The 27,375-nt window shown below is 48.6% G+C and overlaps 1 protein-coding gene across 3 annotated transcripts in view; it reads right to left on the bottom strand.

The window, feature by feature from the left end:
- Positions 1-18,036: 18,036 nt before the first annotated feature.
- Positions 18,037-27,375, bottom strand: part of OVOL2 (ovo like zinc finger 2) — a 29,145-nt gene continuing 19,806 nt past the window's right edge. For all 3 annotated transcript variants that reach the window (XM_043602952.1, XM_043602953.1, XM_043602954.1), the window contains one exon: positions 18,037-18,577. In XM_043602952.1, the coding sequence (XP_043458887.1) occupies positions 18,264-18,577 (314 nt within the window). In that variant the 3' untranslated portion in view covers positions 18,037-18,263. The remainder of the gene's footprint in view (positions 18,578-27,375) is intronic.

Consider the following 27,375-nt stretch of genomic DNA (forward strand, 5'->3'; position numbering starts at 1 on the left):
TGGCTCAGGTCATGATTTCACCGTTTGTGACTTTGAGTCCAGCGTTAGGCTCCGCACTTAACAGAGTGGAGCCTGCTTGGGATTCTCTCCCCCTCTCTCTGCCCCTCCACTACCCGCGCATGCTCTCTCTCTCTCAAAATAAATAAACTTAAAAAAAAAAAAAATTACTATGTATGTTACTGAACTGTGGATACCACTTGTTCCCCTAAGTGATATGGCATATTTAACTCCAGTGAAATGAAACAAGATTTGTGATGAGGGATTCTCTGATTGAGGATGCTTAAAATATTTTTAAAAGGAGGTATAAATTGCTTTTGTGAGGAGGCTTCCTTACAGTACAGGACACAGTATTACAGTCTTCGGCTTTGAGACAATCCATTAGATTCAAAGCTACCCACATAGCCTTCTCTGTAATTTACATTCTTAGTGCACTCAGCTGCTGACAAAAGGTCCATGCTGGCACTAAAAACCAATTTTCAAATCTTTCTAAAATTATGCCTTCTGCCCTCCCCATCCCCACCCCCAGACCTGGCTTCTTGCTCGGAGCCATTATCCCTGTTTAATCTGAGAGCATTAACCTCTATAAACCTATTATAGTTCTAGGAAAACTTGTCAACATATGACCTGTGGTTTCATATGTGTTGACTCTGGTAAATACAGGAAGAGGGTTAGTTGTAAGTCATTGTGTTTCTAGGTAACCAGTTTGCCTACTGGCTTTAAATGGAGTTGGAGGGAGGTAATTTGTTGGAATCACTGTGTCTTTCCACCTGAGCAATTAAACATTTGATTATAACCTGCCCTCCGCCCCCCTCTTCCCCCCCCCCCCAAAAACGGTGAAGCAAGGGAATAGTTTGAACTTTAAAAGAAACACTTCAGGGGCGCCTGGGTGGCTCAGTTGGTGGAGCGCCCGACTCTTGGTTTCGGCTCAGGTGGTGATCTCATGGTTCCGGAGATGGGACCCATGAGGGGCTTTGCGCTGACAGCAAGGAGCTTGCCTGGGATTCATTCTCTCTCTCTCTCTCTCTCTCTCTCTCTCTTCTCTCTCTCCCTCGCTGCCCCTCCCCCGCTTGCATGCACACACACTTTCAAAATAAACTTAAAGAAAAAAAATTTTTTTAAATAAAAGAAACACTTAAGTTGTTTGGAGCTGGTGCCCTAAAGAGAACCGCTGTCTTAATCACTAAGTACAAGTTAGAACTGACTCCCTGTCTCCCTCTTCCCTCCCCTCTTTCCAGCCTCAGAGTCCTGCACCTTAAGCAAAAACCATATGCTGTTGCCGCTGGAAGTCTCACCTTCAGAACCTCTTAAGTGATTTCTACTCTAGAAGGGAACTTGAGAAAAGCTCTCTGGGGAGATGTCCCTGATGGAGGAAAAGGTTTGTGTGGTGGCTTGACAACAGCAGTTATCAGGCTTGAGGATTGCATTTGTAAAGATCCAGTCATAAAAAATGATATTCTGGATCAGGCTAGGCTTTGAGCTTTTGCCTCTTTGCTCAAGAGACAGGTAGGTTAGAGAGAAAATAACAGAGCATTACAGATGACTTTAAAAGCCCTTGCCTTTTTGTTCCCCAAATCCCATTTAACCTTGCCCCTGAAACACCATCGTAAATTTGGTATATACCTTTCCGGTGTGTCCTTTTATAGTTTTACTCCCCTTGTTGGTCTCAATGAATGATACACAGTTTTGCTTCCTCGTTTTGATTTTTGCTTACTGTATCTCAGCATTTGATTTTGAGATGCGTACCCGGTTGACCGCTTCTAGGTCTAGTGCATGGCTTTAACGGCTCTGCAGCATTCCCTCGTGCTTTATTGTCTCGCTAACGCACTGTTTAGGCTAACAGACACTGCTGCAGTGGATTCCCTCCTATATGTGTGTGGTGTGTTTCCGGGTGCACACGAGGCACGTGCAGTGTAGTGGAAGCAGGGCGAAGGTTGGGGCTCTGCCGCTTAATAGCTCTGTAACCTCAATCAAGGTGTTTGACCTTTGTGTGCCTGGATTCCTCCTTGGTAAGTTGGGGGGAGGGGCGGGGACGGGAGAGTTGTAAGGAGCAAATGAGGTAAGCACTTAGGGCAGGGCCTGGCACATAGTGGGGACAAAGTAAACGTTAGCCGTCATCGTCGTAATCAATTGATCAAATCTCCGCGTGTCGTGGCTGGGTCACATAATGTGCACAGCATGAACATTACTGCCAGATTGCTCCAAAATAGTGCTATCAACTCACTCTTCCACCGGTGCTTTCTGAATTCCCTGCTGTCCCACACATTCACTAACCCAAGAGTTTTAGGACTTTTTTGTGCCAACATGATGGGGTGAGAATAGTTACTTTTTATTTTGAACAGCGTTATTGTTTGAATAAAATTTGCTTTAAAGCGGGGTTGCCATCTAGTGGTGGGAAAAGCAGACTGCAGTTATGTGGCACAAGCCAAATACCGGTGAACCTACCTGTATCTTGGGGTTAATTTAGGCATTTGCATCACTACCACAGGTCTAGTTGGAATTGAGGCAACTGTGTGAGGGTTCTTCTGTTATCTTTCCCCACTTTTAAGCAGCTCGTGATTTTTCTCTTCATCTTCTCTGGCACAGCAACATGGAGACCTGTCTGTGCAACCCCGTGCGCGCGGCCTCACAGCCCAATGAATCTGGGTCACTGGCTCACAAAAGAGGAGTGAGATAAATTAGGAACGAGGCTATTTACAAACTGGCAGGAGACTGTGGCTCCCAGCAGGGCGGGCTTTCCTTGAGCGATCCTAACCTCCCCCCTGGGCAAGTGGTCAAGTAAGCGCCTGCATCAGCCTCCTTCCCTCAAACCACCACAGAGGGGTGACCAGGGTCCCAATTATCGCCCTTCCAAATCAGGCACTTGGACCGCCTGCTGTGAAGACTTTTAAAATCATAGCCTACAAAGATTTAAGAGTGTGTGACAATGTTAGTGGTTAATCATCAAAGGTATAGGTACATTTTTAAAGATCTGTACAAAAATGTTCCATGAAAGATAAAGGTGTAAATAAAGCAATGTTACTGAAAGGTTATATAACCTTAGTCAGGCATTTAATCAAGTACTGTTACTAAATTAATGGGATATTAAAAGAAAAAGTCTCAACAAGCAGCATAGGTCAGCTGTGATTAGAAACAGCCACTTGGGCTGATCTAGACTGTCCCTTAGCAGCAGGCTCGTGCCCATTTCCTTGAAAAAAAAAAATTTTTTTTTTTAATGTTTGTTCATTTTTGAGAGACAGAGAGAAAGAGAGTGCAAGCAGAGGCGGGGCAGAGAGAGACAGAATCCGAAGCAGGCTCCAGGCTCAGCTGTCAGCACAGAGTCCAACACGGGGCTCAAACTCACAAATGGCCAGATCATGACCTGAGCCGAAGTCGGACACTTAACCAACTGAGCCACCCAGGTGCTCCCAGCTCACGCCCATTTCTAAGCTGTTATTTTGCGAATGCCTTTGCCTCAAATAACTTCCCTTCCTCCCTTTGTTCAGCCAGATCTTAATTTTCTAAGTGTTCGGGTCTAAACCCAATCCTCCCTCAAGTCTTCCCAACTCCGCAAGAAAGAAGATGCCGTGGTGTCGAGAAAGCAGGGGCCTCAGCATCAGGCAGACACCGAATCCGGCCTGCTGCCTGTTTCTGTACAGTCTGTGAGCTCAGGACTGTTTTCACATTTGAAATGTTTGACGGGTGCCTGGGTGGCTCAGTCAGTTAAGTGTCTGACTTCGGCTCGGGTCACGATCTCACGGGTTTTGAGTTCGAGCCCCGTTGGGCTCTGTGCTGACAGCTCAGAGCCTGGAGCCTGCTTCGAATTCTGTGTCTCCCTCTCCCTCTGCCTCTCCTCCACTTGTGGTCGGTCTCTCTCTCAAAAATAAATAAAATGTAAAAAAAAAAAAATTGTTGAAATGTTTGAAAAAAGTCACAAGCAGACTAGTGACACAAGAAAATTATAAAAATTCTAAATTCATTGTCTAAAAATAAAGTGTTATTGGAATACAGCGACACCCACTTGTTTTTATATTGTTTGTGGCTGCAGAGTTAAGTATTTGCAACAAAGGCTGTAGGACCTGCAAAGTGTGAGGTATTTGTTATCTGGGCTTTTTCAGAAAATGTTGGCCGTCCCCTGGTCTGGATGAGAGAGAGCTGATGGTGGCTTGGGCAAGAGAGGTGGCAGGAAATGCCGGGCAAGAGCCAGATCCGAGATATACTTTGGGAGCCTTGCCTGGCCATTTGGATGAGCAGGGTGAGGACAAAGTATAAATGAAGGGTAGCTCCTGGGTTCAGCCCTTGAGCAGGTGGGTGTCATTTGCTAGAATGGGAAAGACGAGAGAGAGAACAAATCAGGTGAAATCCTAGCTCTTCCCCTTGCCGACAGCATCATTAGCTCACTTTGCAGTTACAAATCACCCCGAAATTAGTGGCTTCAAACTTATTTCTCCTGAGTCCGAGGACAAGCTTGGCACTTCTGGTCTGGGGACCGAGCTGAGGTCGATCTAGGGTAGCTCAACATCAGCCGGGGCCACGGAGATGCCTGGCCCTGCACCTCCCATCCTCCAGTGGGCTAGCCTGGGCTCGCTCAGAAGGCAGTGCTGGAAGGGGTTCCCAGGAGCTGCAAAAGAACAAGCCCCAGTGCACTGTGCTTTTCAAGCCTGTCTGGGTCACATTCACTGAAGCCCCAGTTCTCAGGAGGCAGGGGGCCGTTAATTCCACTCATCACTTCTTGACGAGAAAAGCCAAAAAGTCACACTGCAAAGGGGTGTGGATCCAGGGAAGGGAAGAACTGGGGGCATGTTTACAATCTACCGTGCTGATGGTGTGACTCAGGCAAGTTACCCAAAGACTTTGGGCCTTGGTTTTCTCATCTGTAAATAGGCAAGACAATGACTTCATAAAGTTTTTACAAGGATTAGAAATAACAAATGTAGGGGTGCCTGGGTGGCTCGGTGGGCTAAGTGTTTGACTTGATTTCAGCTCAGGTCATGATTTCATGGTCGTGAGATCCAGCCCTGCCTCTGGCTCTGCTGCGGAGCCTGCTTGGGATTCTGTCTCTGCCCCTCCCCCACTTACCCACGCGGGCACACGCACTGCTCTCTCTCCCGCTGTCTCAAAAATAATTTTTAAAAATAACAAATGTAGGGGCGCCTGGGTGGCGCAGTCGGTTAAGCGTCCGACTTCAGCCAGGTCACGATCTCGCGGTCCGTGAGTTCGAGCCCCGCGTCAGGCTCTGGGCTGATGGCTCGGAGCCTGGAGCCTGTTTCCGATTCTGTGTCTCCCTCTCTCTCTGCCCCTCCCTCATTCATGCTCTGTCTCTCTCTGTCCCAAAAAATAAAATAAACTTTGAAAAAAAAAAAATTTAAAAAAAAAAAAAAATAACAAATGTAAAGTTGTTGGCATATAACAGATATTCAATAGTAACTGTTTTATTATGATAACGAATAATGATCAAGTTTAATAATCTCTACTAGGGACTAGTATTTCCTAAACTTCACTCTTGTGCCAGGATTTTGGCCATGTTTGAGGATCACTGAGGTTCTTATTTAGACCAGATCCGAGGCCTGCTACCTCTTTGTTAGAAGAGGGTCTTCAAGAAAAAGTTGCCCAAAAAAACCTGACGTTTTCTTCTCCATATAACCAGCAGGATAGAAGACTTTGACCGCGTGCTAACACTTTCACCAGTGTTCTCTCCACAGTAGCACATAAAATGTGCAGTACAGAAACGGTCTGAAGTCATTTAGGAAACACGAGGCCAGACCAGAGACAGGAGGAGAGAATCGCTTCCCACCCTCATGAAGGCCCAGGAGACCTCTGAAGGGTAGGAAGAGGAGGGAGAGAAAAGGGACGTTTGGGGGACCCTGGGTTCCTCAACTGAAGAACGTAGTTAAGATCATCATACCTGCCTCACTGAGTTGCTGTAAGAACTAATCAAGGGCCTGTAAATCACAGTGCATCTCAGTCTATAAAGTAGTATATAAATGGGGCAGATTATGAGAATATTCCCCGAGGCTAGGCATAAAGAAGTGCACAAAGAGGCGGGCCATAGAGGAAGGGAGAGGTTGCTCACTAGCCACTGGGACAGCTTACAAGATGTTGGCACGCTCCCCTCCCACGCGGTCTTCAAATCCCAGCCAGTTGTAGGACATGAGTTGGGGAGACAGGGCCAGTGGCCTCTCCAACCACCTTCCAGCTCCAGGACCCTCTGATTTGTCACCAGGGCCATCAGCCAGCTCTCCCTCCTAGCCTGGCACCTCAGGTGTTACTGAACATGTGGGACTGAGAGGCCTCCACCTGCTCCTGCACCGTGTAGCTTTCTGTGCTGAACGCCCAGGAAGAGTTTGCTAGTGAGGAATCCCATGTGTCCAGGATCACAGAAGGCAGCTGCCATGTGAGTGCAGTTCTACACATATGTAACCCTGCATTCATATCTGCTCTCAAGCCCCCACTCATCTTCCCTGCTCTGCAAAGGTTCCCGGTACCCTCAGCGGTGATCTGCATCTCGCGGCATTTGACGCAGGCCTCTGCGCCCCTGTTCACCTCGTCTACTTTCTAACCATCTCCCCTACTAGGCTACGAGCAAGGATCTGGTTTAATATGCCCTCTGCTCCACGCCTGGGTGGCTCAGTTGGCTAAGCATCCAACTCTTGACTGCGGGGCTCAGGTCATGATCACATGGTTTGTGAGTTTCAGCCTCGCATGGGGCTCCGCCCAGACAGTGCAGAGTCTGCTTGGGATTCTCTCTCTCTCTCTCTCTCTCAAAATCCATAAATAAAAACTTAAAAAAAAAAAGTCCTCTGCCCCAGTGCTAGCACAGCACCCGACTGGGGCAGACGACAGACAGGGCTGGTTGGCGGAGCGAACCCTGTCTCGCCCCACCCGTACACCCTCGGCACTTAACTGTTCCACATGACGGTGCGGTGGACTGAATGTTTGTGTCACTCCGAATTCACACGTGGAAGCCTTAATCCCAGTGTGATGGTATTTGGAGGCCGGGTCTCTGGGAGGTGATTAGGTCACGAGGGTGGAGACCTATGAGTGGAATTATTAGTGCCCTTCTAGGAAGAAGCCAGAGAGCCAGCTTGCCATCTTCCCACCATGTGAGAATATGAGATCGATGGCAGTCCGCAACCAGGACGCGGGCGTTCACTAGAACCTGGCCATGCCGACACGCTGATCTTGGACTTCCAGCCCCCAGAACTGTGAGGAATGAATTTCCATAGTTTATAAGCCACCCAGTCTATGGTGCGTTGTTAGAGCAGCCTGAACTAAGCCAGATGTCTCCGAGGAAGCTGAGAGCTGCCTGAAGGTTCTGTCCAGCGGCAGGGCAGGCTGAGGTTCCATGGAGGAAGTCCCCTGCAGCCACCCTCAGCCAACAGGAGAAACACAGGAGTTGGTGGATGAACAGCCCCGCCTCCTCACACCACAGGTGGGACAGCCCCTTCGAGGTCACTTGCTCACTGACACACCCCGTGTTGCCTTTCTTCTCTCCCCTATCTCACCTCCTTGCCACCCTGTCACATTCCCTGGGGCCAAATAACTACTGTCTCGGGGTCTGCTTCTGGGACAGTTGGTGAGTTGGTTGATTGGATGTAGCTAAGGATGCTTAGCAGCAAAGAAAGAAATGGAAGCCAGCTTGCCCGCTGTCCCTTAGCACATGCTGCTGCTTCCGCAGTGTCTAGACTACGTTGGAGCACGTGCACAGCCAACAGCCCTGGCACAGGAAAAAGCACTTCTCAGCTGTCCCCACCATCCTGCTATTTGTCATCCCATCCATCTGCTGTCCCCACGAAACGCTCACCCACGTCAGCTAAAATGGTGCACTGGGCTTGGAATCAGTTGGGAAAATGTCAGGCCGGTGGAAGAGAGGGGGGAACCGAAATAGCAACTGTGCGGACCATGGGGACCACACAGATCTGCCCCTTCACCTGGAAGGCACTCCTGGGGAGTTGTCACGGAGAAGGGGGTGCAGGTGGGCCCTGGGAATCAGGAGGAGTGGGGGAAGGGCCCTACGTTCTTCCTCCTGGCACCCAGGTGCTCTTTGCCCCTTCCTAAGCCTGGCTTAGTGTCAGCTACTGCTTCCTGCCCCCTCTTCGGGGACACAGGGCGCTCCCCAAACACAGAACTGGATCTGCTTAAAGTTGCTGTTTATTTGTAAACGTTCGGCTTACTTTTCCAATCAGCATTCCATGTAGAAGACGTGTAGGTTTCAGGCCCAAGGTCAGTGGCAGGAGGTACCGCATGGAATAATGTGTGCCTTTATGAGCTGGGGATTGGCTGTTTTCTTCTCAGAAGAAAAGGGTCCTTCTAAAACCAAGGCTATTTTGATCGTAGAAGAGTGACTATTTATTATATCCATTCAACACGTTCATTCATTGTTATTCATTCATTCAAGAGTTACTCATACACTTGAGTGCCTGTTACGAGCTGGGCACTGTCCTGAGCTCCGGGAAGGAAGCAGTGAGCAGAACAAAGACGATTCCCCCACCTTATGGAGATTACAGTCCGATGGGAGAGATGGCGAAAAACAAACGCATGTATGTATCAGTGTCCAGAAACTTGAAATGTGGTGAAGCAAAAGCAGAAGAGAGGAAACAGAAGGGTGCTACAGCTTGAGTGGTCAGGGAGTGTCCCAGGATCTACAGCTGGGTGACAAAGCACCTCAAGATGATTGTTGTTTTAACAACCATCATTTTATGATCTCCTGAGATTCTGTGGACTGACTGGGCCCGGCTGGGGGTTCTGCTGTTCCCCACAGGTTTTCGCTGGGGCTGCAGTCGGCTGAGGCCTCACTGAGCAGAAATATCCAAGACGCCTCACTCATGTGTCTGGCGTCTTGGCCGGGACAGCAAGGAGGCTGGGCTCTGCTGGAATGTCGGGACAGGTGGTCCCTTTCCCTGTCCAGGTGGCCTGTCCAGATGGCCCTTGCACATGGCCTCTCCAGCAGAGTGGCCAGACTTCTTCCATGGCAGCCCAGGGTTCCCCAAATTCAAAACGAGAAGCTGCCAGGCCATCTTATGGCTCAGGCCCAGAGTTGGCACAGCCTCACTCCTGACATTCTGTTGGTTCAAGTGGGTCACAGGGCCAGCATATACTCAGTGTGTGCATGCAAGGGACTGCACAGGGCAGTGGGCCCTGGGAGGCAGGGCTCACTGGGGGCCAGCCACCCAGAAGGCCTCACTGATTGTGTGACATCTGAGCAGAGACCGGCATCAAGTGGAGGAGTGATATGGCGCGATCCAAGGGCATGCAAAGGCCCTGAGATGGGAGTGTGCTTGGGGTGTGAGAGGAGAGCACAGTCCGCTGCAGCAGGAGCTGAGCGGTGAGCCATGAGGTCAAGGGGCAGCTGGGCGTCAGACCGCCTCAGCGATGCAGGCCATAGAAAAGGATTTGGGAGCTATCTCTGTGTGACGGGAGGCCCGGGATGTGCCGAGGTACACGGTGCTCACCTGGTAACGCTGCCGGGTCCTGACTGCGGGTCAAGACTCCCTCTTCTCACTCCGACCTCCCAGGGTCACCCTATTTAAACTGCACCCTCCACCCCTCGCTCTCTCCCTGCGCCTCCTCTGATGATTTCTCCACGCACTCAGCACCGACTCCATACGTGCTATTTACTAATTTATCTTTTCCCTCTAGACTGTAAACTCAAAACAGGCCGGGATTTGGGGCTGTTCTGTCTGCAGGCCCCCCTAATGTTTGTTATATGAATGATAAATCAGGCGTGTCTAGCTCACAGGTCCGGTGGGGAGGGTGTGCCCAGTAAATACTGAAGTATTGAATTAATTTGGCAACAAAACAACTTTTATAATCCCACTATGCTTATCTAGAAGTTACCTTCCAGTAAGCAATTAGCTGGGGAAAACGAAGAAGAAAGGAAGAAATCCTTCATAGCAGCCTCAATAGTGACTAAAGGTCACAGGACAGCCCCTCATTTTATGATTCTAGTGTGCTCGATAAGCGGTTATCGAGCAATTGTGGCCTGGAAAGACCTGGATTAAGGGGGGGGGGGGGGGGGCTATGATAGGACAAGAAGAAAAGCGATACCTGCCAGCAAGGGGAGGCAGAAAACTCCAAGTGAACACGGAAGGTACAGAGCAGAGCAGTCCCCGACGTAGACCTATGGGCCATGGATGCCATGCCTACAAATGGTATGACGGCAGGCCACATGTATGAGGATGACTAAGTCACTTTGAAAAGATCAGATTGCGCTGTCTCCTGAGACGAAGAGGCACACCTACCTGAGAAAGACGTTCATTCACAGCACCCCCACCGCCTCTCACCGCGACCCCTCTTCTCCCAGGCAGCTCCTTATTCTCCACGGGGCTCCCGCACACCTCACCTTCTGCCCTGGCGTGCCCAGGGCTCTCGTCATCGCTGGAGTGTGACCGCGGCCAGCCTCCTGGATTCCTCTTTATTCCTCTCTCTCTCTGGTCCAGCAACACTCACGTTCCGCCTCCACCCCAGACCTGCCCACGACACCCCTCCACCTGTTCAACTTGTCCTTGTGCTCCCGAGGCACTTGGACGTCGCTGATTCCTCCTGACTCCGCTCCTCCCTGACCAGCGACTCTCGGTCACTCCATCTCGGTGAATGGCACCACGATGCTCCCCGTGGCCCAGGCCAGAAACTTTAAAGCCGGTCCTGCCTGCAATCTTGCTTCTCATAACTAGGGTGCCGTGTCATTCATTGTATAGGCTAGAACTGTCCCAGACAAACCTGGATGTGTGGTCTGTCCATCAACCCACATGCAATTCATCAGCAAACCCAGTTAGCTCTATTTTTAAGTACCCATCCGGCATCCGGCCAGCCTCCCCCGACCCTGCACTATCACCCTGGCCCAGCATTCATCCTGCCCTGCCTCGATTTTTGCAGTGGCCTCCTGACTGGTCTCCCCACTTCACCCGTGCCTCCCACCTCCAAATCTGTTCTCACAGCGGCCACAGCAAGCCCATTAAAACGTAAGTGAGATCGTGTTACTCCTCTGCTGAAAATTCTCACCGGTCTCCCAATTCATTGAGAGGAAAAGCCTAAGCCTTTACAATACGCTTGCAACTGGGGCTGCTCCCCCAGCTTCTGACCTGGTTTATCTCCCCAACTCTTCTCACTCCTGCTTAAGCTACACTCATCCTCGCTCTTCAGACTAGTCAGGTTGGCTCCTGCTTCCTGGCTGTGCCCTTGCTGGTCCCTCTGCCTGGAAGGCTTCTGCCAGGTAACCACTGGGCGTGCTCACTCCCTCCAGCCGCGCACTGCGCCCCTGCCCCCTATTTAAAACGCCAAAAATCTCCACCAACGTCACCTATGCATCCTCATCCCAGCCCTCCTTGCCACGTGTGACAGTCCGCATTTTTTAAAAATGGCCATAGTCCCACAGACTCTTCTAGAAGCACTCCTCCCCTCCAAAGGGAGTCTTACTCCCCTTTGTTATTTGTTCAATATGGACCAACCTTAGGAACTCACTTCTACCAGATAAAATGTGGCAAAAGGGACACTGCAGGACTCCAGGGTGGGCTCTTCATAGGCAATACAGCCTTCTCTCTCTCTCTCTCTCTCTCTCTCTCTCTCTCTCTCTCTCTTTCTCTCTGTCTGTCTCTCTTAGGGCATTCTCCCTGGTAGCCCATCACATCAAAGGAAGCCCAAACTAGCCCACATGGAGAGACCATAAGGGGAGGCCCATGTGAGGAGGAATCAAGGCCCCAGCCACCATTCACCACAAGCTGCATGAGTGAACAAGCCTTTAGGTGGTTCATAGGCCCCAGGCTTCGAGTTTTCCAGCTCTGGCCCTGGCCATCACAGAGCAGAGAAAAGCCACCCCCTTGCCCTGCTCTGTGCCCTGCCCAAATCCCTGGCCCAAGAACCCCTAAGGTTTGGCACAGTCTGTTACATGGTCAGAGCAGCTAAAACATCAAACTTGATTTTTCTGTATATTAGCTAAGACTGTGTATATGTACTTGCTTACTTCTTGTGTCTCCCCATAAGAAAACAGGAGCTCCTAGAGGGCAGGGATTTGTGTCCGTTCTTCCCCAGCCTCAGTATCTAGAAAAGTACCTGGCACACAGCGGGCACTCGGTAAATACTTGTTGAACAAACGAATCTTTGCTAATTAAAGAAAACTGCTCCGTACTATAATTGCAACACCTTCTGCTGAGGCACGCGACCTTTTCCTGAAGAAAGCGTCTCTGGTGTGTTTTGGACCAGCTCCCTGTTAAAAAATATCTCTTGTCAGCCATCTGGAAAATGATAAAGTTGGATCTATACCTCCCACTATGCGCCAGGAAACAGTCCAAACGGATCAAAGATTTATACGTGATAAAATGAAACCATTAAAGTCCTAGAAAAAGGCACGACAGAATTCCGATGGAACCTTGGAGGGGGAAGGCCTTTCTAACGACGACTCAATCTCTAGCAGCCATAAAAGAAAAAGATGGACCGATGCAAACTGCATAAAAATCACAAAACTTTTGTTTGGCCAAGAAAAAGCAGCATGAGCAAAATCAAAAGATAAATGACAACCTGGGAGGAAAGCCAGCAACTTCCATCACAAAGAGCTAAACCTCCTGATATAAACAAACAAGCAAACGCCTAGAAATTAGACAGAAATTAGACAGAAAAGGGGGCCAACAGCTCAGTAGAAACATGGCCATTCAAGGCAGTTCACAGAAAAAGGAACCACAAACGGCCCTTAACCATGTGCAAAAACATTCAACCTCTTTCTCTCACGCATAACTTTACTCATGTAAAGTAAGACCCATCACATTGGCCCAAATCCTGAACCATGGTGACCCAGGACTGGCAGGCCGATGGGGAGAGGGCTGCTCTCACATGTCACCGGTGGGACTGCAGATTTTTTCGTGTCAATCAGTGTTATGGTGGATATGACTTAGCCCCGACAAGTACCTTTGTGGGAATTTATCCCATGGATAGGTTGGCACACATGTGAAATAACATACATATGAAATCACTCTCTGTAGCACCCTTCAAAGTAGCAAACCACTGGAAACAACAAAAATGCCCATCAGTAGGAGACGGGATGATCTACATTATGACACGTGCATACAACACAAGACTGGATGGCCATAACAGAATGAGAACTTTGGTGTACTATTATGGGAGGATCTACCAGATGCATTATTGAAAGGAAAATGCAAGGTTCTGAACAGGATGCATGATGCTATCTACTAATTCTAAAACACCTGGAGAATAATACTTGTATTCTTGTTTGCTTATATGTGAGTGAGGAAACTCAAGACATTTACAGAAGGGGAGCCTGGCTGGTTTAGTCAGAAGAGTGTGCAATTCTTGACCTTAGGGCTGTGAGTTTGGGCCCCGTGTTGGGTGTAGAGAGTATTTAAATCAATAAAAACATTTTTAAAAAGTTATACAAGAAGCTAACAGTGGTTGATGATGACAGTAGAGAGGTCGGGTGCCTGGGTGGCTCAGCTGGTTAAGCATCTGACTTCGGCTCAGGTCACGATCTCACAGTTTCTGAGTTCGAGCCCCGTGTCGGGCTCTGTGCTGACAGCTCAGAGCCTGGAGCCTGCTTCGGATTCTGTGTCTCCCTCTCTCTCTGCTCCTCCTCTGCTGCTCTCTCTCTCTCAAAAATAAATAAACATTCAAAAATGTGTTTTAAAAAATGATGGTAGAGAGGCTTGGCAGATGAGGCAGAGGTCCGGAAGGAAGACTGTATACATTTTTTTCAAGTTTATTTATTTTTGAGAGAGACAGATACAGCGTGAGCAGGGAAGGGGCAGAAGAGAGAGAGAGAGAGAAAATCCCAAGCAGGCTCTGCACTGCCTGATGCCCGCAGAGCCCAATGTGGGGCTCGAGCTTACAAAACCATGAGATCATGACCTGAGCCGAAACCAAAGCTGGACGCTTAACCGACTGAGCCACTAAGCGCCCCTCTGTGTGTGTTTTAATATGTTTTTTATTTCTCCCCAAAACATGACATAATTTGCAATGAGTGATTTGCTCCTTTAGCTCCAGAAGAGTTCCCTTATCAAAAAGTAAATAGGGGTGCCTGGGTGGCTCAATCAGTTAAGCATCCAACTTCAGCTTGGGTCATGATCTCACGGTTCATGATTTTGGGCCCTGCATCAGACTCTGTGCTGACAGCTCAGAGCCTGAAGTCTGCTTCAGGTCCTGTGTCTCCTCTCTCTAACCTTCCCCCACTTGCTCTCTCTCTCTCTCTCTCTCTCTCTCAAAACTAGATATAAACATCAAAAAAACAATTTTTGTGGGGGGCACCTGGGTGGCTCAGTTGGTTGGGCGACTGACTTCAGCTCAGGTCATGATCTCACAGTTCGTGAGTTCGAGCCCCGTGTCGGGCTCTGTGCTGACAGCTCAGAGCCTGGAGCCTGCTTCGGATTCTGTGTCTCCCTCTCTCTCTGCCCCTCCCCTGCTCATGCTCTGTCTCAAAAATAAATAAAAACATTAAAAAAAAATTTTTTTAAACCAATTTTTTTAAAAGTAAATAATCCATGGAGAAATAGCCAGAACCTACGGATCTCAAAGTTTTTCACCCCTAATAATCCATTCCTGTGATTAAGCCCCCAGCTGCTGAGAGCATTGGCAGCTACACAGCCCAGTGGTCATATCCTTTTCCCCCTCCCCACCAGAGATAACCCAAAGCCAATGACTGGCGCCCCGCCTCAAGGTGGGATGGCGTCTATGGTGGCATTCACCCTCCAGAGTTCCCCTGGGATCAGGTTGAGGCTAGACTCCAGCCGAGCCCACATCTTCACCTGGTTTCTTCTGTTGTAACTTGCTTCCATCTCCTCCTTACTGGTTTCTCCTGAGAGTCTCCTCCAGGGAAATCATTTAGCCCAGAATCCCTGTCTCAGGGTCTACTTCTAGAAACTTATCCAAACCACGCCCATTAATTGATAACAGATGCCTTTCTCCAAAAGGAACCACCAATAGGCACTTCTGACCAGCAGATGCATGAGTTTCCACACTGTACTGACCTAGTACCAACCCAAAGCAAGGACTGTTGGGGAGACTTTGTACAAGTGCATATGTGGTTTCCAGTGAGGGATATAAAATATTGACCATAACGCATGTACTGCTATCCCACTATCCATGGACCTAAGGTCCCAAGGCCCCCAGCCTGAGAACTAGTGCCCCCTAAATTGTGATCCTGGACACATTAGCTGGATTCCCCGACAACTGGCTGAGAGCAGGACACGCAGACAGGACTGGGAGGGGGAGGGGGCCAAAGGCCAAGGTGGATGTCAGCTGGCTTTGCCTGCCATAGCAGAGACTGTGAGACGTCTACCTCGTTCCATTCCCTGGTCCCAGCATATGAGGGCATATGGCCAAGAAGGTAATATGGCAAAATCCTCACCCCGGAACAAGAGTGGAAGGGCTCTGTGCCGTGTCCGGGCCAGCAGCTTCACAAGTAGGTGTGACCCTTCCACGCCTGTTCCAGACACGGCACTACCCACCTCAGGTCTCCTCAGCATTCAGCTCTACGTGCTGGAGACTGCTTACAGCCAACCCCTGTAACCTGAGGGTTCTTCCTGATGTGGGAAACACGCTTGGCCAGTGCACAGGGCACATTGGAAGGGCCCAGAAATGAATGCCCCCGATGCCAGCACCCTCAACTAAATCCAGAGGGATGGGGAGTTCGTGGACAAACAGTTTCCTATGTTCTCGAGGGAGGCAGCACGGAGACGTATCTGTCCTGTTTGTTTCCTAGAGATCTCCACTAGGATTAAGCTCCAGGTGCCACCACAGTAACTCCCTTTATTGGCTGTCTGCTCTTTCCTGTCACACTTCCCCACTCCCACTACAGATGCTTCCTGGGATCGCCTCCTAACCCATTGACTTGAATCTGAACCCTTGCCTCAGAATCTGCGGAGAAAGCAAACCAAGACAACCCTCCTAACAGCCCAAACCCACAGAGACCCAGTTTCATCCAGGCATATGTTAAAAACGTCCTAGGGCACAGCAGAGCAACAAAGGAAAGAAGTCGGGTCTCTGAGTGATGGCAAGAGGAAAACCATCCGCCAATCCAGGGCTGCTAAGTGAGAAATGATCTGCCTTCTTCCCTAAGCCCCAGAATTTGTAGGGAATCTTTGTTACAGCAGCTGTGCCTGTCTTAGCTAGGACAACAACCTGCCCCACATCTATTTCCTCTCTGGTCATGGCACCGCTCTGCTGCTGGGGAACCACTTTCCTATTCCCAGACCAGAGGTATAGCTGACCGGCTCCGGGTGGACCCAAAAGCCAAATCGGACCAATCACAGACAAGAAGCACCAGCCCAAGATCTTTGGCTGAAAGACAAACCCCTTTTCTGGGCTGCTGCACTACGGGACAGAAATCCAGAGCACAGGGTGGCCATGGGGCCCCCACTTGAAGCTGCCTGAGAAAAATTCACCTGTGGGAAAACCAAATAAAAGAGAAAAAGATGAGTGAAGATAACATGATTTAAGCACCTGGATCCAGCCACCCCTGAAGCTGGACAACCCTAGACTTATCAGCCAATACATTCTCTTTTCTGTTCAGGTCATTAAGAAAAAATTTTTTATATTTTATTTATTTTTGACAGAGAGAGAGCACAAGTGGCGGAGGGGCAGAGAGAGAAGGAGACACAGAATCCGAAGCAGGCTGCAGGCTCCGAGCTGTCAGCACAGAGCCTGACACGGGGCTCCAACTCACAAACTGTGAGACTGTACCTGAGCCAAAGTCGGACGCTTAACCGACGGAGCCACCCAGGCGCTCCTGTTCAAGTCATTTTAAACTGAGTTTCTGTCACTTGCAACCCAGAGAATTCTGTTTAATAAAAATCTGCCCCAGGTGCCTGGCTGACTCAATCAGTAGAGCCTGCAGATCTTGATCTCGGGGTCATGAGTTTAAGCCCCATGTTGGCTTATTTGAAAATTTTAAAAAATTTCTTAAAAGTTTAAAAATAAATAAAAATCTATCCCTAAAAGAGAATGTCGTGTCAGCTAGTTCACAATTCTCCGTGCCACAGGCCAGCTGCCCCTAAATAACTACTCATTTAGAGATTCCCTTATAGGAATACTCATTTTTGTTGTCAAAATTACCCAGATAAAAGCAAATCAAAAGCTTTCTAGACTCTCTCCTCTGTGTCAAGCATTAGGAAACACAACGTGATGCCAGCAATCGGTCCTGGAGCCAAGGTTGAACCCTTAGTGCTGGCAGCTCCAGGACTGGGGAGAATCTCTCTCTTGGCCACCATGGTGCCCTGAGGGTTCGGGCCCTTCCTGCTAGCCCTCCAGTCACAGAAGGACCCTGGAAACCATCTTGCCAGCCCCCTCACCCCCATGGGCTGTTGCCTCTCTTCTGCCCTACCTAGGTCTCAGGTCGGCTTTATTGTTAACCTCCTGGGCCTCTGGGGCCAGGCCTCCCAGGTGAGGAGGTGCAGGTAGCCAAAGGTCACAGCACTCAGCAGTCACATGCCTCGAAAGAGACTGCTATGCCTCCCAAATGAGCAGGACATGGGCCAGGCCAGCGAGCATTCCTCACGGTCCAGCGTTTTCCACTTCTCCCCCAGTGCCAGACTCAAGGGAGGGACAAGTGCCTGCAGCCAGCAAGTCCCAGCCCCAGAAAGCCAGAGGCATCTCCACAGTAACACCACGGCCACAAAGAGTGACCAAAGCATCCGTAAGTGCCCTGCCCCGTCCACCCCAGGAGTCTCTGCCCATCAGCCCTGAGGCCCCCATTTATCTGCTCTCCTACCCAGCGCTCAAGATATGCTTCTTCAAGCCCACCCACCAATACAAAATCACCCACCCAAAGTAACCTGAAGTCAAATGTCCCACAATAAGCCCTAAACAGGGAGCTAGAACTCCATGCTCTCCTGACTTGTTTTTATAAGGGAAGTTTCACAAGAACGTTTCATTCATTAAAATAATTCCTGTAAACTCTTTCAGAATAATAAAATTCCTTTTCCTTGCTTGAGTAGCATTTCAGGTGGAAGGACTTTTATTTCAAGGCACCATAAAATGATAGTCTAAGAACACCTCTGCCTCCACATGTGAAAATCGTTTAAAAAAAAAAAAACAGGAAAAAAAAATACCGCACGGCGATCGTGGCCATCCACGAACTTTTGTTAATGTGACTGTTCAACAGGACGTGGGTTACAGGGGGCTGGACATCACTATCATCATTGACAACCTTGGAACAGATCCCCTGCCGTGGCCCCGGGAGGGCAGAGGGATGAACTGAGCCCAGTGGGGCGGGGGACCCCTCCAAAACCAAAAATCCCCGTAAGCGTGGCAGCTCGAGCGTCTCTCCCTGCTCCTCCTCCTGCACCTCCTCACTTCTCCTCTTCCTCGCTCAGGGTGACATTCCCCTGGAGTGTGGACGTCAGCTTGGCTTGCAAAAGAGCCGCTAGTTTTTTGGATGTCTTTTTGAGAAAGGCGCTGCCCGGGTGGGCACTGTTCACGTGCAGGTACAGGTCCTCCTGGGTGGGGCCCGTGTAGCCACAATCCTCACAGACGTAGAGCTTGTCCCGGCGTTGCTTGTAGGCGTACTGTTGCTGCACCCCGTGGATTTTCTTCAGGTGGGACTCCAAGGAGCAGCGCTGGGTGAAGGCTTTGTTGCAGATGTCACATTTGTAGGGGCGAATGCCTGCAAGGTCGATGGGCAGACACATCACCAGTTGGTCACTGCCAAGCCACAGCCTCCCAACCGCGAAGCCATTTAAAATCGTGATGCACAACCCGATAGCGGAAAACCAAACCACCTGATTCAAAAACAGGCAGAGAAACTGAATAGACCTTTGCCAAAGAAGGCGTGCAAAGTACCAACAGGGACATGACAAGGTGCTCGACGCCATTGATCGGCAGGAAAATGTGAATCACGACTGCACTGAAATGATCACCTCACGCCTGTTAGAATGATTATCATCAAAGACAAGAGATAACAAGTGTCCTTCAGGATGTGGAGAAAAGGGAACATTCGTGCACTGTTGATGGAAATGTAGACGGGTACAGCCACTATGGAAACCAGTATGGAGGTTTCTCAAAAATTAAAAATAGCACTACCCTATGACCCAACAATCCCACTTCTAGGATATATATCCAAAGGAAATGAAAACAGGATCTCAAAAAGACACCTGCACACCCGTGGTTCACTGCAGCATTATTCACAATGGCCAAGATATGCAAACAACCTAGGTGTCCATTAACGAATGAACGGATAAAAACAAATGTGGTATATTTATACAATGGAATATTACACAGCCATGAGAAAGAAGGAGATAGATGTTTGCAACATCGTGGATGAACCATGAGGGCATTATGTGAAATAAACCACATAGAGAAAGACAAATACTGCATGGTATCACTTTTATATGGAAAAGTCAAACGCATAGGAACAGAGTAGAAAAATGGTTGCCAGGAGCTGAGGGGTAGGAGAAATAGGAGAAAAAGGAAATCAGCATGGGGAGGGATTCAACATGAGGAATACGATTAAGGCAAGACACAAAGTGTGTCCACAAAGGTTCACAACATCCACATGAGCAAACATAAAAAGGGATGCAAACTTGGCAAAGAAACACCACGTGGCTTTGGGAGGAAGAGCTTTAGTCTTCCCACTTGTATGCTTCAATGTTTTGATTTTATAGTGGGCAAAGTAAACCTTGTTTTTATTCTAGTTGCAGTTTTCCTGGAAACAGACCCTGTGACAAAGATTCCAGTAGCACCTGTAGGTGAGTGAAGAAGCGAGGGACAGGAAGGAGCCCTACAAGGTGGGGATAGCAAGGCAGTCACTGCTGTAGGCAGCCAGAGTCCAAGTGCACCAGGCAAGCTCAGGGGACAATGCAGAACCCTCACCTCTGAGTCACCCCCCCGCCTCAGCCCTCCTCCAGCAGCACTGTCTAGGGCCGCCTCTGGGTGGCACTGATTGTCCCTCCCTGTCCTGTGTCAGCAGGAACACCCTCAGGCAGAGTTGCAGGTGTGAGCAGTTGCTATGTGGATAGGTGTGCCCAGAAAAGGCAGGAGCCAGGGGCGTGGGCTGGACATGGGTGGCATCTGCTATAGGTATGAAAGCATTTCCAAATTGGATCTCATGCTGGCCTTAGAACCGGGCTAATCTTAGTGGGGCTCGCCTTCTAGATGGAGAGCTCGCAGGTGCCATATACACCAGGGAGCTCAGCCTCATCAAAGCACAGGCCTTCCTATTTCCACCAAGAGCACTCATCCTGAATGTGAGGTTGGAATGTCACACAAGCAGCGGTAAGGGCGGGCCCAACTTAGGCTCTAAAGGAGGAGATCCTGGTTGTAAAGGAAGCACAGTGTAACACAACCTGGAAGCCCGGGAGAGGGCGCGCATCGTGCTAGGGGTACGTGGAACACAGAGGGCGGCCACTACAGTCAGACAATCTTAGAGCCCAGAGGTTAGCAGAGCTATCTCCTATAGGAACCCCCAAAGCCTCAGATGCCAAATTTAAGAGTATGCCAAAAACTCATCAGTCAAGATAAAATAATATTTCGGGGCACGTGGGTGGCTCAGTTCATTAAGCGTCTGACTCTTGATTTCAGCTCAGGTCACGATCTCTCATTTGTGAGACTGAGCCTTGTGTGGGGCTCACGCTGAGCAAGAGCCTGCTTGGGATTCTCTCCCGCCCCCCCAGCCCCTCCGCCCTTCTCCTGCTCACACAGGTGCTTGCATGCGCTCTCTCTCTCAAAACAAATAAACATTTAAAAAAGGTAATATTTCAAAAACCAAAACACATTAAAAAAAAATCCATATGAACAAGTTATCAAAATCCTAAACAGGGACAAGACCCAACAATGCTGTACAGGACCCGGAGGCAAAAGGAAGATGTGAGCCCTATGTAGGTGTTTTTGTGTATTTTTTAACTGGTTATTCTTTTCCCCATAATGTTCTAATTGTTGAAGAAAAATACTAAAAAATTGAAAAGTAGCTGTATTAAAACTCACGTTTTAAAATGTTTAACTATTTTTTTTAGACAAAAATGAAATTTATGATGATTTTACTACCCTGGCTTTAATGGAAGCAAACTTACCCAGAGATATTTTCAAAATCCACTTTTTTAGCTTCCCAATCATCATGAGGATTTTCCCATGCTGGTGCTTACTGTTCAGCTTCACTCCTTTTCAACAGCACCATGGTGTGCTGTTGGACAGCTATACCCAAATGCTATCTTTCCCAAGCCAGAGACAGACTGCCTTGTACAACAGGGTTCCAACGTGCGCTTCCCGGACCGACAGTCAAATCACATTACCTGAGAGCTTGCTGGAAATGCAGAGTCCCAGGACCCACCCCAGACTGAATTGAACATGGAGCAGTGGTCCTCAAACCTAGGGGGCTTTCACAACACAGATTCCTGGCCCCACTGCTGGTGTTTCTGGTTCTGGGGTAGGAATGCACTTCTAACGCGTTCCCAAGTGATGCTGAAGCTGCCTGCACTGGGATCTCTCAGGGAGTCACAGCTCCCAAGCCACGCCAAATTAGGCATGACCAAAACAGAAGCAGGAAGAAACAGAAAATTGCAAGGAGATTGAACACATAATCCAAAAACCCCCAACAAACCGAAGTCCAAGACCAGACAGCTTCCTAGGCAAATTCTACCAAATTAGGCGTCAGGACTGCACTTTGGGTGTCTGAAAGCTGCCCTCCCCCCAGTATTTTCTCTTCAAGGCTAAATGTCCCCACTTCTTTAATGGTGGCTTGTGGAGGGGGCTGAGAGAGCCCCTTCCTGTTCATGAAGTGCACAGATGATAAAGGAAGTTGAAATGGAAGTTGAAGGAAATTAAAGTAAGTTGAAATGGAAAAAAAGTCTCCCCCACCCCCATCCAAGCACTTGAATGAACCAAGAAAGGATATCCCTTTCATGAAGCATATCCTAGAACACTCCTGTGAAAAAACTGTGGGGTCAATGCAATGGTGAGCTGTTACTCCAGTCTCCTCAAGCAGAGTGCAGGCCTATGTTATATTCCACACATTCTAGAAAAACTGCCAGAAGTTAAGAAATTCCTTCATAATCCTTGCCATTTGGAACATAATAGGTGCTCAGTAAATAATTTTTCAACAAATGAATGAATGAACCCCTACCATCATGGTGAAGGAGGAGTCACAGAGGTTACTTCCTCCGAGCTAGTCTTCTACAAATTTAAGGAATAGGGCTGTTTGGGGTTTCATGCTTGCGCCATAGAGGGCTTTGTGTTTCATCAGGCCTTCTGGGCCAGGACAGCAGCTGGCAGATCAAGCAGCCAACCTGATTTCAAACCTACAGCTCATCACAACAGAAATTCACCCAGAGACCAGTTACTCAACCCACTACTGTGTTAAAACATTCAAACTAAATATGTGGAAAGGGGAGCACACTTACCCCAGGCAAGCTCCTGGGCCCCGGGGAAAGGACAGATTCTTCCAGCCCTGCTCTAGGAGGCCTAGCCCCAGCGGTGACCCAAAAAGGTGATCTGAAGTGGCTGCCGACAAGGGTTTCGCCTGATCCCTGCCCCCTGGCAGAGGTGAGAGTGCCAGGAACCGGTCTCCTTGCCCTGCATACAACAGGTCACCGAGCACCTTCCACGGGCAGAACACCCAGTAAGGTCTGGACAGCAAAGGCTACAGACTGCAGAGTCCTACATCACCCAGATGACAGAGAAAATGGGGATGGCAGCTCTGGTGGAATTTTCCCAGGGAGGGTGGGACGTGAGCCTAGATCGGAGGACCGGTGACTCACAGACACGGAGATGGATGGAAGACAGCAGGTGCCGAAAGCTCTAGTTAGGGCAATTCTGACTTTTGCACACCTGCTCCTCCTCCCCTCTGTGCAAACACCAAACTCATCCCTCACTCACTGACATTGTCATGCAGCAGCCCCTGGGTGACCCTTTTAAGGCTTGGGAACAAACCCCTTCCTCCTGGAGTCCCCACCCCCCGTGAACTTGGTGCGGTGGGGGTGGCTGAGCGAGGAAGGTGGCCAGAGAGGAGCCCTGGGCAAGGGGGACTGATGCTAAGTCCCCCCTGACTTTGGGGCCTCACCCATCTTAGTGCTCTGGAGCAAAGGCCAACCTTGTTCATGTCTGGAGTGAGATATCAGAACTAGAAAACACCATGCCTGCTCCAGACATCAGTAACTCACTAACACCCACACAGCAAGAGTCCAAGGCCACACATCTACTACTCATTATGTGAGCCCATGAGAGATGGCCGAATCCCACCGAGCCTCAGTTTCTCCACCTATAAAATGGGGATAACATTCATACCCCCTTGTTAGGCTGCTCTGAGGATTAATCAAGACATCACATGCAAAGGGCCTGGTGCATATTAACATATTAACATTAAGTACTCGGTAGGATACAGCTTCAAGAGTTTACAATACAGCTCAAGAGAACACAAATATGCTCTACTCATTAACTGGCTGGTGGGCACATATGTAGTATTTGTCTATACGCTATACATACATACACACACACACACACACACACACTGTCCATATATATATATATATATATATATATATATATATACAGGTATATGCACTTTTTCTATTTGCAAGCACTTTGGAATGTATTGTTTATCTTACAGTGGTTTGAAAAAAAGGGATGGGGTGGGGGGAGAGGGGAAAGTGGGTAATGGGCATTGAGGAGGGCACTTGTTGGGATGAGCACTGGGTGTTGCATGGAAACCAATTTGTCAATAAATTATACTTAAAAAATGAAAAGAAAAGAAAAGAAAAGAAAGAAAAATTTTTAAAAAGGGACAATTTTTTTTTAATGTGGGCATTAGGTGTCTGGTGCAGAAGAAGCATGCAGAGAGACCTCCTTCACTGTCACCTTTTTGAAGGTTGTGCTGTAAGGCTTCTACTACCTCATCCAAAAACTACTTCACTGGGTTATCCAAAATGGTTTCCTCTCTTCAAATTCCCTATTTATTTATTTGTTTGTTTTTGAGAGAGAAAGAGAGCAAGAGTAAGGGGCAGAGAAAGAGGAAGAGAAAGAGAAGGTCAAGCAGGTGCCATACTGTCAGCGCAGAGCTCGACACAGGGCTCGAACCCACAAATCATAAGATCATGACCTGAGATGAAATCAAGAGTCAGATGCTTAACCAACTGAGCCATCCAGGTGCCCCAAATTTTCTATTCCTATTACTAAAATAAAGGTTCGCATCACACATCTCCGAAGAAAATTCTTTGCTACTGGTGCTTTCTGCTTGCTGTCCTTGCTGTAGCTAAGTGCTCCGTTATTGAACTTTATATAAACATGAACTTGTGGGAGTGGATATCTAGGGCAACCTCCTCTGGAAGCAGTGTGGTAATGACCACAAAATATTGTAACGTCGTCTACCCTTTGGCCCACATTAGGGAAACTATCTACAGAAAGACTCACACAGGTAGACAAAGGATGTACAAGAATATCGATGGCAGTCTGACATTTAAAAAAGAAAGGAAGGAAGAGAAAGAAAGAAAAGAAATGAAGGAAGAGAGAAAAGAAACAAAGGAAGAAAAGGAAGGCAGGGAGGGAGGAAAGAAAAGAAAAGAAAAAAGAAGAAAGGAAAGGAAAGGAAAGGAAAGGAAAGGAAAGGAAAGGAAGAAAGAGAAAAAGGGAAGGAAGAAAGGAAAGGAAGGAAACTTTGAGATGGTGTTTGTTGATGGTGCCTCCGTATTTGAAATTATGTCAAAATCTCATATTTATTTTTTAACTTTATTTATTTATTTTGAAAGAGACAGAGACAGCATGAGTGGGGGGGGGAGGGGGGGGGGAGGGACAGAGAATCCCAAGAGGCTCTGCACTGTCAGTGCAGGGCCCGACATGGGGCTCAAACACACAAACCATGAGCTCATGACCTGAGCTGAAATGAAGAATCAGACGCTTAACTGACTGAGCCACTTGGACGCCCCTTCATCTTGTATTTAAAAATGCTCTGATAGGGGCGCCTGGGTGGCGCAGTTGGTTAAGCGACCGACTTCAGCCAGGTCACGATCTCGCGGTCCGTGAGTTCGAGCCCCGCGTCAGGCTCTGGGCTGATGGCTCGGAACCTGGAGCCTGTTTCCGATTCTGTGTCTCCCTTTCTCTCTGCCCCTCCCCTGTTCATGCTCTGTCTCTCTCTGTCCCAAAAATAAATAAACATTGAAAAAAAATTTTTTTTAATAAAAATAAAAATGCTCTGATAACTATTAAAGACAGTTACGGTATGTCTACCTGTGCAGATATATGAAACAGTGTCCAAGATATATAGGGCATGAAAAAAGTTATGTGTGTTAAAAACTTGGAAGTGAAATGGTGGTTTGCTTTCAGGTGTGGAACTGGGGCTTGGAAGGGGGAGGAAGGCTGACTTTTTTTCCTTTCATTTTTTGTTCCCTTTCGTATTACTTTTTTTTTAGCTAAAATGTAAGTCAAAATAAAATAAAGCAGACAGTCTGATGAACGAAAGAGGTGATCCCACAGGACAGCATTCAACTCCCTAGGGGTGGAGTTGACTTTATTCTTTGGCAGCCATCGGCCCCACTCCAAACTTCTCCCAATCTGCATTTTTCCCAACTAGTCAATCCTTCCCTGTAGGCTCCAAACAAAGACACCATTGTTTCCTCTTCTTCAATCAAGATGGGATTTGTTTGCCTTCCAGTCCCTCTCAATGTGGTCTGATTGGAAGATAAGGCCAGAGGGCGTCCCAAGGGGTGGGGCAGATACTGCAGCTTTGGCCAGTGCCCCCCTCCCCACTTCCCTGACCTCAAGAATCTAAATTCCTTTGCTCCTCTCCCTGGAACTCAGAAGCTTCCACAGGAACGACAGGTGCCTTGAACGGACTCCTTCATTCGAGTCATAAAGTTATAATCAACATGGGTTATATGCCATGGCACCACCACCCCCTCCACAAAGGCTGCGCTGGAGACCTCACGGATGCCTGTGTCCTTTTCAAGCTGCTTATAGTGGCTCATACTTTCTGGTCTACATTGGCTGGGGACTTTTACAGAATGAGTAGCCATTTTCCAAACAAGAAAAATAGAATACTTTCAATAAAGGCTGTACTTGTCGGAAGAGCCTGGTGCACCTGTTGGGAGCAGTAAACAATGCCCAGACCACACCTGACACGCTGTAGCCCTCAATGTGGTTCTGCGTTCCTAGCAGGCTCCCAGGTGGTGCTGGTGCTGCCGGTTCAGGAGTAGTGAGGCACTTGGTGCGGAGTCTGGCACATGCAAATACCGGCTATTATGTTTTATTCTAGAATACAGATCTCCCCCACCAAAAGCAAACCATTTCCTTCCATGGATGGCCATTCTTAGGAGGCATCCCAGCTGGCTCAACCTAAACACTTAAACAAATCCAAAAGAATCTTCTCTAAAAACAGGCCCATGATGTTTTTCACAGGCTGTGAACTAGATGTGCGTTCGTTTCTTTAAAGCTCATGGCTCCCTCTCTCCATTCTGACCATAATCTCCCATGCTGGCCTCAGTGGTCCTGTCAACCCCACTTAAATAGCATGGTTTCCTCCACTATGTGCGTAGTGGATGCTGCTGGTCCCCTACGCTGACCCCCTTTTCTGAGCTAGTGCTTCATTCTGCATCTATCATGTGTGTGGGTAGCTACCAGCTCCCGGCTGTCCCCTTCTCCAAGGAATGGGCACTGGGCAATTGACATCTGAGCCAAGGGGAAAGGCAGCCCTCAGCCAATGTCTGACATAAAAGTGCCCGCCACTGGCCTATAGTGCCATTCACACTCCAGAAGCCCCGTGGGACCGGGCTGAGGCCAGACTCCCCATGAGACCACCTCTCTGCTTCCCCCTCCCTTCCAGGTTTCGTCTGACAGCCCTCCCTCAATAAATCATTTCATAAGAATCACCATCTCAGAATCTGCTTCTAGGGAACCCGACCCAAGACAATTTGGATTGAAAAATAGCCCCTTGTTTGCTGATCTATTTCCATGAAATGTTACACAGGTTTTTGCACCAGTTTCTGTCTCCCAACCTTGAATCAGATGTCATTTGACTAACATCCCCCCTCCCCATCTCACACACACACACACACACACACACACACACACACCCTCTGAGTTACTTTTTTCTTGGTGAAGTCATCCAAAAAAGACATCTTAATCTTTTCTTTCATCCACTTGGATATTAAGGTAAGACATTTACAGGCTCCGGTTTCCCTGGGTCTCTTCCGAAATGTCTCCTGTTCTGAGTCTTTCCTTGGATGCCCTGTCCCTCTTAGCATGTGACAGGAGATGTGGGGGAGGATGGATTAATCCTGGTTCTCTATGCCACTCTCTTTGCCCACCTCATCGATACTGTAGCTACAATTCTCAAAAGAAGGGTCCTGAGATCCCAGATACGTCTTTAGTCATGACTGGGGGTGCAGGGGTGGCTCAGTCGGTTGAGCGTCTGACTTTGGCTCAGATTATGATCTCGAGGTGAGTTCAAGCCCCACATCGGGCTGCTGTCAGCGGGGAGCCCAC

The sequence above is a fragment of the Prionailurus bengalensis genome, chromosome A3, assembly GCF_016509475.1.
Source record: "Prionailurus bengalensis isolate Pbe53 chromosome A3, Fcat_Pben_1.1_paternal_pri, whole genome shotgun sequence".
Lineage (NCBI taxonomy): Eukaryota > Metazoa > Chordata > Mammalia > Carnivora > Felidae > Prionailurus > Prionailurus bengalensis.